Source organism: Piliocolobus tephrosceles, chromosome 17 (genome assembly GCF_002776525.5).
Source record: "Piliocolobus tephrosceles isolate RC106 chromosome 17, ASM277652v3, whole genome shotgun sequence".
NCBI lineage: Eukaryota > Metazoa > Chordata > Mammalia > Primates > Cercopithecidae > Piliocolobus > Piliocolobus tephrosceles.
The window spans coordinates 42,051,756-42,061,724 of record NC_045450.1 but is presented as its reverse complement, the minus strand read 5'-3'; the positions used below and the strand labels follow the sequence as shown (position 1 = coordinate 42,061,724).

The 9,969-nt window shown below is 51.7% G+C and overlaps 1 protein-coding gene across 1 annotated transcript; it reads right to left on the bottom strand.

The window, feature by feature from the left end:
• Positions 1-566: 566 nt before the first annotated feature.
• On the bottom strand, positions 567-8,356 carry CCL22 (C-C motif chemokine ligand 22). The gene is made up of 3 exons (XM_023209848.1): positions 8,245-8,356; positions 6,184-6,307; positions 567-3,257 (listed from the first exon to the last, which is right to left on the bottom strand). The coding sequence occupies exons 1-3, from the start codon at positions 8,315-8,317 to the stop codon at positions 3,173-3,175; spliced, it is 282 nt and encodes a 93-aa protein (XP_023065616.1). The 5' UTR covers positions 8,318-8,356; the 3' UTR covers positions 567-3,172.
• Positions 8,357-9,969: the final 1,613 nt, after the last annotated feature.

Genomic DNA, 9,969 nt, shown 5'->3' with positions numbered 1-9,969 from the left:
ATGGGAGCTTAGCATTTCCTCTGCCTGTGACCACGTTGGCTGTACCAGAAGGAGGGGGCCTGGGTCCCTGAAATGACCACGTGGAAGGTTGCCTACGACTGAGAATGCCTGATTAGACTTCGTGTGAGAAGAAATAGCTTTGTTGAGTTGAGCCACTGAGATTTGGAGGTGTTTGTTGCAGGAGGTAGATTCTCCTGACTAATACTCCCTCCCTTTCTCCAGTGTCTGCCCGTGCAGGGGGAAGGTGAAGGCTGAATGGTTGAGTGATTATGCTGCTGAAGGCTCGAGATGTGGGGACTGCTTTAATGGTTTATAAAATCCTCCTGACAGCGGGTCCCAAGGTGGGCTGGGAACTCTGGGACAAATGTCTGGGCTTCCCTGTCAGCACCTGTGCAGCCACCTCCCAGGCCCTTGTGTCCAGCCTAGACTCCCACCACTCACTGGGTGACCTTGGGCAAGTCACCACCTATTTCAACATGAAGACTTCGCCAGTGGGATAGAGGGGATCAATGGTGTCCCTTGCCCCATCTCACAGGGACAGCAAATGCCAGGAAACCAAAGCAGACACTATTTTAAAGAATTTATTTTCCAGAAATCCTGAGGGGCAAGGGCAGGACAGGAGGGGAAAGGAAATCCCAGGACGCTTGAGGGTCCCGTTTATGGGCAGTAGGCAGATTAGTCCTCCTAGTGCCTGCAGCAGGCAGGTTAACCCGGGCTTGGGAGGGACACAGACCCTGGATGACACTGAGCTGTATGCCTAGGCAGTGTCACTCCCCACACTTTCTGCCTGAGCCCCACAGCAAGCCTATAAGATGGACATTCTCACTGTGATTTGTCAGGCTGGGTTCAGGGAGTGAAATGGCCTCCTCCAGTTCCACAGCTTCAAATACCCGGCAGAGCGGCACCAGGCTCCCTCAGAAAGGACCAGGTACTTGTAACATGTATGTCCTTTACCTGGGACACTGCTGTCCCATACCTGCAGTATGAAAAGAATATTTCTCAAGAGGAAGAGGAAGCCAGGCGCGGTGGCTCATGCCTGTAATCCCAGCACTTTGGGAGGCTGAGCCAGGAGGATCGCTTGAGCCCAGGAGTTTGAGACCAGCCTGGGTAACATGGCAAAACCCCGTCTCTACAAAAATCAGCCAGAAAGGCATAGATAGACCCAAATCCCAGTCTTTAGCCTGTCCCAACCACCTGAGAATGGTTTCTACCCAGGATTCCTTCACTCAATTACACCCCACTCTTTGCCTCCTGCCACACAGAGAGAGAAAGTGCTACCCTACCACAGCCAGCTTCCTCCCAGGGCCAGGAAAGCTCCACCTTGTCCCCCTCTCACACAGTTCCTAAAATTCTTCCATTCATCCATTTGACCTCTTAAGTATTTACTCTGTTTTCAAATACATATATAACTCCAGCTTATAATACCAAGCCAAGGGTAGTCATTCACACCATAGCATGAATTTGGTTGTCAGCTATTTAAGGAAGGAGGCAGGGAAAGTGGAATGGGGGGTACTCTGAAGAGGCCAGGCCTGGGTATTGGGAGGTTGGAGGACCACCCAAAAAAAGCCTGAGGGGAGAAGGAAGTGTAAGCAGACACGACACATAGCTAAAACGGGGAAGAAAGGTACAGGAGTCTCCTATTAGGAAAAGAAGGGGGAGGCCAGGTGTGGTAGCTCATGCCTGTAATCTTAGCACTTTGGGAACCCAAAGAAGGTGGATCACTTGAGGTCATGAGTTCAAGACCAGCCTGGCCAACATAGTGAAACCCTGTCTCTACTAAAAATACAAGAATTATCCAGCCGTAGTGGCACACACGTGTAATCCCAGCTACTTGGGAGGCTGGGGCGGGAGAATCGCTTGAACCCAGGAGGTCGAGGTTGTAGTGAGCTGAGATCACACCATTGTACTCCAGCCTGGGCAACAGAGTGAGACTCTGTCATTAAAAAAAAAAAAAAAAAAAAAAAAAAAGATGGTGGGGGAAGAGGCCAGGCGCTGTGGCTCACGCCTGTAATCCCAGCACTTTGGGAGGCTGAGGTGGGCAGATTACCTGAGGACAGGAGTTCGAGACCAGCCTGGCCAACAAGGTGAAGCCTCGTCTCTACTAAAAATACAAAAATTAGCCGGGCGTGGTAGCGGGAACCTGTAATCCCAGCTACTGGGGAGACTGAGGCAAGAGAATCACTTGAGCCCAGGAGGCGGAGGCTTCAGTGAGCCAAGACCGCACCATTGCACTCCAACCTGGGTGACAAGAACGAAACTCCATCTCAAAAAAAAAAAAAAAAAAGAGGGGGGGAGAGAGTGGGGGAAGAAAGGCGAATCTGGGCAAATTTGGGGCTTAACATGGACCCAGCTGGCCCCTTTCTAGTGACCTTGAGTCTCTGTATTGATATGTAACTGCCTTTTGGCAGGGAGAGGGGAGGGTCATTAGTTTTATTGATTTTGTCTGCAGCCACTTTCTGGGCTCTGATTCTGAGCTGGGGCCTGTCTGCAGTGCTCTATGCCAGAGGCCGGGAGACCAGAGTAACTTAGATATGAACCTTGGTCCAACTAGTGGGGAGGTGGGGGAGACAACCTCCAAATCCCAAGAATCTGGGGAGACTGTGACTAGGGTTATTAAGAGAGGACAGAGGGCTAGGGGATGTCTAATACATGAAATGGAATTACCAGCTGCTTGGGCAAGCAATGCCTTGGAGGGCTGGTGGGGCTACACATGTGCAGGTGGTGGGACTTTCTGGGTGTCGGCAACATCCCAGGCAAAGACCCAGAAGTGGGATGTGTAGTATGGGTTTGGAGAACAGGGAGCTAGAACCCAACATGCATGAAGGGAAGTGGGCAGGCTGGAGACAGAGATGGAACCCAGATCCAGAAGGCCACATGCCAGGCTTGGGAGCCCTGACCTCAGCTTAGGGCAGTGGGGAGTCATGGAAGGGTTTGAGCAGGGGAATCGCTGATGGGAACAGGACACTCTGGCTGCAGGGAGGCAGAGGATGGGTTAGAGGGGTCGGGGGGAGATGGGAGTGACAGCACGGAGGTGACAAAGGGTGACAGCCACCGGGATCAGGGAATGCAGAGTTGGCACAGACTTCCGGCCGGGAGCAGCTGTAATGGCAGGGAGGTAGGGCTCCTGAGCTTTCCTGGAGGAGCCAAGGCCATGGTCATCAGAGTAGGCTCTTCATTGGCTCAGCTTATTGAGAATCATCTTCACCCAGGGCACTCTGGGATCGGCACAGATCTCCTTACCCCTGGAGGTTAGCAACCTGGAAGGGGAGACCCCAGAGACAATGCAGCAACATTAACATGCAGCAAGGAGGCCACACCCTCAGGAACTTAGCATTTATGAGCCACCTACTTTATGCAGGGCTCAGCATTTATGAATCACCTACTGCACGTGACATTACCTGCTAAATAGAGTGGTTCAAAATTTACGAGTCACCTGTGGTGTGAAAAGAATTATTTCTCAAGAGGAAGAGGAGGCCGGGAGCTCACGCCTGTAAACCCAGCACTTTGGAAGGCCGAGGCAGGAGGATTGTTTGAGCCTAGGGGTTTGAGACCATCCTGGGAAACATGGCAAAACCCTGTCTCTACAAAAATGTACAAGTCAGCCAGGCATGGTGGCACGTGCCTGTGATCTCAGCTGTTTGGGAGGCTGAGGTGGGAGGATTGCTTGAGCTCAGGACATCGAGGCTGCAGTGAGCCCAGGTCTCTGCTCCACTGTACTCCAGCCTAGGCAACAGAATGAGACCATGTGACAGGAAAAAAAAAATGGAAGAGGAGCAGCAAGGACTTCCAAGATCCTCAGTTCTTTAGTCCCGGCCTTGAGTTCCAGGTGAGGCCATGAAATAGAATCCCCAAGAGTTGGGTGTTTTTGTGTTTTTTTTTTTTTAGATGAAGTCTCTGTCACCCAGGCTGGAGTGTAGTGGTACGATTTTGGCTCGCTGCAACCTCCACTTCCCGGGTTCAGGAGATCCCCCTGCCTCAGCCTCCCAGGTAGCCAGGATTACAGGTGCCCACCACAATGCCCGGCTAATTTTTGTATTTTTAGTAGAGATGGGTTTTCACCATGTTGGCCAGGCTGGTCTTGAACTCCTGACCTCAAGTGATCTGCCTGTCTCGGCCTCCCAAAGTGCTGGGATTACAGGAGTGAGCCACCTCGCCAAGCCAGAATCCCCAAGAGTCTTATAATACGCTTAACTACTCTGAGCCTCAAGACACATTCTTTCTGGGGTCCCTTCTGGCTCAAAATCCAATGATCACATATGATTTGATTGATTGATTGATTGATTTTAGAGACAGGGTCTCACTCTATTGCCCAGACTTGTCTTGAACTCCTGGTCTCAAGTGATCCTCCTAACTTGGCCTCCCAAAGTCCTGAGATTACAGGTGTAAGCCACTGCACTCAGCTTTTCTTATTAAAAAAAAAAAAAAAAAGTCTCACTAAGTTACCAGGTTGACCTCAAAATCCAGGGTTCAGGCAATCCTCCTGCCTCAGCCTCCCAAGTAGCTGAGAGGCACTACCGTGCCCAGCAATTGAGCATCTATTATGTGCCAGACATTCAGCTCTTCACCTTCCTCTTACATTACTGTGCCCTGTAACACTCAAGAGGCCCCCTAACCTCTGTGTGCTCATTTCCTCATCTGTGAAAAGGGGGTCATGATGGCACCTGCTGCGTAGGATTGTTTCAAGGATTAAATGAGTTCATATTTATAAAGTGCCTACAACAGTGCCTAGCACTTAGCAAGCACTCTCTACGTGTTTGAAAATACAAATAAGTCAAATAAGTAAAGGTTATTACTTCATTATACTGTTGGGGAAACTGAGGCTCGGAGTTAAAGAGAGAAGAACTCTGGGAGGGCTTCCTGCTTCAGCCTTCTTTATTATTCACCTGCAGATCCCTCTAAGAGATGGTGTCAGCAATAAGGAGGAGGAAGACGAGAAGAAGATAATAGAGGCCCAAAGCGGGTCATGAGTCCCTAAACCCAGCTCCCCCAGTGTGTGATTTGGTGGACAGCAGGCTCTGAGCAGTTGGAGAAGGAGCCAGAGAGGCTACCGCAGAGAGGGCAGGACCCATCACCCAGCCAGGTGCAGGTGCAGGCTCCAGGCCAAGGAAAAGGAGGCAAAGAAGCCAGAGAAAGAAGCAAAGGAGAGCAAGAAACTCAGGAGAAAGCCCTGAACAAGGAACCAGGAGTGAGTTCTGGCTCCAGCCTGGGCAGCCTTGAGCAGGCCACTGTCCCTTGCTAAGCCTGTTTCTCCATCTCTACCATGGGAATCGTTGAACCTCCTCATAGGATTCTTGTGAGAATTAAACCAGTTAACACAGGTAATGATCAGAACAGTGCCTGGCACTCGGGAGGCACCTTGGAAATTTTAGCTCTTAATATTATTCTTCCGGTCAAAATGGGTTGCCTCGGACTTCTGGGAGCCTGGAGAGGATCCAAGACACTTCTGGTGTGAGCATTTTTTTTTTTTTTTTTTTTTTTTTTTTTTGAGACAGTGTCTCAGTCTGTTGCCCAGGCTGGAGTGAGGTGGAGTGGTCTCAGCTCCCTGCAACCTCCACCTTCCAGGTTCAAACGATTCTCCTGCCTCAGCCTCCCAAGTAGCTGGGACCACAGGCACACACCACCACACTCAGCTAATTTTGTATTTTTAGTAGAGATGGGGTTTCACCATGTTGACTAGGCTGATCTCGAACTCCTGACCTCAAGTGATCTGCCTGCCTCGGCCTCCCAAAGTGCTGGAATTACAGGCGTGAGCCACCACGCCTGGTTCACCATCCATTTTTGCCCAGAACCTGGGAGCATCTTTGCTGACTCAGTGGCACCAGGCATACTCCTATACCTGCTATACGCAAATACCCTAGATGCCACAGCTACGGACGGCCTACTGCCATGCCCACACTGTGGCGGCACCCTGTTCACTCAGCTTGGCATCCTCAGAACCTGACATGTTGCCTGGCGCCTAGTAAGCACCTGATGATATTTGCTAAATGATCACATTATTTTTGTTTGTAGTACACCCAAGCCTGAACTGAGTCATCTCTTCTAGCCAAGCCATCCTGGCAGGCATCCGGTAGCCCTGCCACATCCCTCTCATCCCTGGGTGTGTCCCATCCACCAGCACCTGGGCCATCCCAGGCTGTACCCGTCAGACCCACCAAGACCCTGTGGCCCCAGCTCCCTACTCACACCACGCCAGGCCTCGGGCAGGAGTCTGAGGTCCAGTAGAAGTGTTTCACCACACGCAGGGGCAGACGGTAACGGACGTAATCACGGCAGCAGACGCTATCTTCCATGTTGGCGCCATACGGGCCTAGTGGAGGGGTGCCCAGTGAATTCACAAGCTGGAGCCCGGAGAGGTCACCCTCGGCCCCAGCCCCTGATCTCGGCCTCTCCAGGCTCCAGGAAAGAGATGCAGTTTTTCTGTTCTCATGTGGAAAGATGGTGACCAGAGGATTCTGAGCCCTCCAAGATCCTACCCTTGGAGCTTCTGAGAAGACACTTACGGTCTGATGTCTACACTCTGGGACAGTCAGCTCTAGGAACAGGGATTCAGAACAACTAAGCATCAGCTGTGCCCCAAGATGGGACTCAGTGACTCTGAGCCACAAGGTGCCTTAGATCCTTGCTGTTCAAGGTAAGGTCCATGGTCCGTGGCATCAGCGTCACCTGGGAGCTTGTCAGAAATGCTCAGCCCCCGGCGCCAGACCTGCTGAATCCGGTGTGCATTTTGACAAGCTCCCCAGTGATCCATCAGTACATGGGCAGTTGAGAAGTCAGCTTCTGCTCATATATGTGCAGTGGGAAGGCTGCGGTCCAGAGAGGGAGAGGCACTTGCCCAGGATCACACAGCAAGATGCAGCAGAGTCAGGACCAAGGCTCAACAGAGGACAGTCACACAGACCCGGGTTCGAGTCCTGCTTTCCCCTGACTCACTGGGCCACCCTGACCAAGTCATTGAATCCTCTGAGGCCCAATTTCTTCATCCGACCAAAGGGGTAATAACAGTACCAGCTTCAGAGGGTGTTTAATGCATGAAAAGCACTCAGAAAGCCCAGCAGCTGGGAGCAATTCTTGTTTATAGCTGCCCCACCCCACTCCAGTGCTCACTCCCCCACCCAACACAGCACAAGCATGGAGTGGGGTGGAGAAGGAGTCAGGAACCCATACTGAGGACAGGTTCTGGACAAAAATGGATAGTGAGCCCAGCGCAGTAGCTCACGCCTATAATCCTAGCACTTAGGGAGGCTGAGATGGGAGTATCACTTAAAGTCAGGAGTTCAAGACAAGCCTGGTCAACATGGTGAAACCCCATCTCTACTAAAAATACAAAAATTAGCCGGGCATGGTGGTGGGTGCCTGTAATCCCAGCTACTCAGGGAGGCTGAGGCAGGAGAATCACTTTAACCCCAGAGGTGGAGGTTGCAGTGAGCCAAGATTGTGCCACTGCACTCCAACCTGGGCGACAGAGGCTCCATCTCAAAAAATAAATAAATAAAATGAAATAAAAAATAAATTTAGGCTAGGCACAGTGGCTCACGCCTATAATCCAGCTCTTTGGGAGGCGGAGGTGGATGGATCACCTGAGGTCAGGAGTTTGAGACCAGCCTGGCCAACATGGTGAAACCCTGTCTCCACTAAAAATACAAAAATTAGCCAGGCATGGTGGTGCATGCCTGTAATCCCAGCTACTCAGGAGGCTGAGGCAGGAGAATCGCTTGAACCTGGGAGGTGGAGTTTGCAGTGGGCCAAGATTGTTCCACTGTACTCCAGCCTGGGCAACAAGAGTGAAACTCTGTCTCAAAAAATAAAATAAAATATAATAAAATAATTTTAAAAATAATAAAATTTTTAAAAATGGATGGTAGGAGGGCAGCACCAGCTTTCCAAGGGAGAACCACTTGCCCCAGACCCGCCTTCCCCTACTCAGACCTGACCCCTTAGAAGATCCTCACCCACACCCCTAGGGCCCTATGCTTGAGTTTTCTGGAGCAAGAGATCCCGAGGCTATGCCCACCACAACCCCCAACCCAACTGAGACAGATCCTAGACTCCAAGCCTTCAAGACTACCCATTCAACAGACTTGTAAACTGAGGCCCAGAGAAGCGCTGCAACTAGCCGAGGGCCGCAAGAGCCAACAGCAGACTGAGGTCTTCTGTTCTCGGTCCAGTGCTTGTCCAAGACATGGGGAAGACACCCCAGCGTCTGCCCTGGCCTCTGTAGGGGGCCTTCCTGCTCCCCAGCCTCACCTGCCTCAGTTGCTTGAAGCGCCACAGCAAGGAGGACGAGGACACCCAGGAACACGGTCTGTAGGCGAGCCATGCTCTGTCCTGTATGTCTCAGCCCAGGTGTCTGCAAAGGGACATATGAAGACCTGCTATTTAAGATGCTGGCTCCACCCACAAGCCTCACTTACTTACCTCTTAGTCACCGGGGTGCCCGGAGTCACTTGACATTCACATCTCAAAAGGAGAACTACCTCCCACTTCCTCCAAATTGGAGAAATTCTCTTTGGCGGGGAACCACTCAAAGGGGACCCCCCCCAAATCTGTCCTCTCCCCTGGTTTCAGAGAGACTTATAAAATCCCCCTCTTATAGACTCATGCTCCCCAGGGTCTCCACGCTGTGTGGCCTTGTCTAGCTGTCTCTGGGACTTGGTTTCCCCATCTGGAAATAAGGGAGATGGTTTCACAGCCCTGTTGACTTCACTGGTTGTAAATCAAGTGAGAATGTGGACCAACCCTCACCTGGAATTGAGGCCTGTCTTGTACCCTTAATGACGGCATCACTGATCTCTCTTCAATGGGAGAGGCCTATGGACCCATTGACCCATCACCAGCCTCTTCTGGGGCTTCTCACGAAGTCCACATTTGGGCCAGGTCATAGATTTCTCAACGGTTTATGAAAAGCGTCCACCCACACTTGTATCCTGCCTGATTTTCCTTCCCAGTGGCTGCCAGGCTCTCCCTCCCCTACTCCCATCTCAGTCCCTCACCATGTCCATGTCCTGTTGATGGTGCTTCCTAAATCTCTCTCAGATCTGCTTCTTCTCTCCAACCCCACTGTCCTTGCCCAGTCCAGGCCACCTCCACCTCAGGCTGGGATGCGGCCCCCTCAATGCCATCCTTACCCTGCAGCAGCCAGAGTGCATGGTCCCAAGCTACACACTCTCTCTCCTGCTTCAAAACCCTGCTATGGCTCCCCATTCACCTAAGGGCAGGGCCTGGGCTCCTGTCTGTGGCCCTCAAGGCCCCATTTCCGGACAGGCCTTTCCCCACTGGTCTCCTTCCCCTGGGGGATCACACCACACTCCTCACAGTTCCTCAAAAGGGACTGCGGCCTGTCCCTGGCCTTTAATGTCACTTTCCACATGTCTACCGCATAAACTCCTACTCATGCGTCAAAGCTGTTTGAAATGTCACATCCTTGGTAAGCGCACCCTCTCAGGACTTCAAAGCCTTCTAGGGGACCTAGAATGTGGCCCTGGGCAGACTGTGTCGGGTTTTCTCTTTCTCAAGCCCCTCCCTAGAAGCCAGACTCCAAGCTCTAGGAGGCTGGGGTCTCCCTTCATTTTTCCTGGCATTCCCAGTGCCTTCTGAGGATCAGGCACATGGTAGGTGCTTGGAACACATGGGCTGGGCATGGTGGCTCATTCCTGTAATCCTATAACCCCAGTACTTTGGGAGGCCCAGGCAGGTGGATCACCTGAGGTCAGGAGTTCAAGACCAGCCTGGCCAACATGGAGAAACCCCATCTCTACCAAAAATACAAAAATTGGCCGAGCATGATGGCACGCACCTGTAATCCCAGCTACTCGAGCGGCTGAGACAGGAGAATCGCTTGAATCCGGTGAGAGGCAGAGGTTGCAGTGAGCCAAGATTGTGCCACTGCGCTCTAGCCTGGGTGAGAGAATGAGACTCGATCTCAAAAAAACAAACAAACAAACAAACAAAAACAACACATCTAATGAAAGA

What these genes read in the sequence shown, in the direction of transcription:
- CCL22 (XM_023209848.1), bottom strand. Translation starts at nt 8,317, where the DNA reads ATGGCTCGCCTACAGACCGTGTTCCTGGGTGTCCTCGTCCTCCTTGCT. An exon ending in GCTTCAAGCAACTGAGGCAG is followed by an intron (nt 6,308 to 8,244) that starts GTGAGGCTGGGG and finishes CCCCTCCACTAG; the next exon opens with GCCCGTATGGCGCCAACATG. An exon ending in TGCCCGAGGCCTGGCGTGGT is followed by an intron (nt 3,258 to 6,183) that starts GTGAGTAGGGAG and finishes CTCCCCTTCCAG; the next exon opens with GTTGCTAACCTCCAGGGGTA.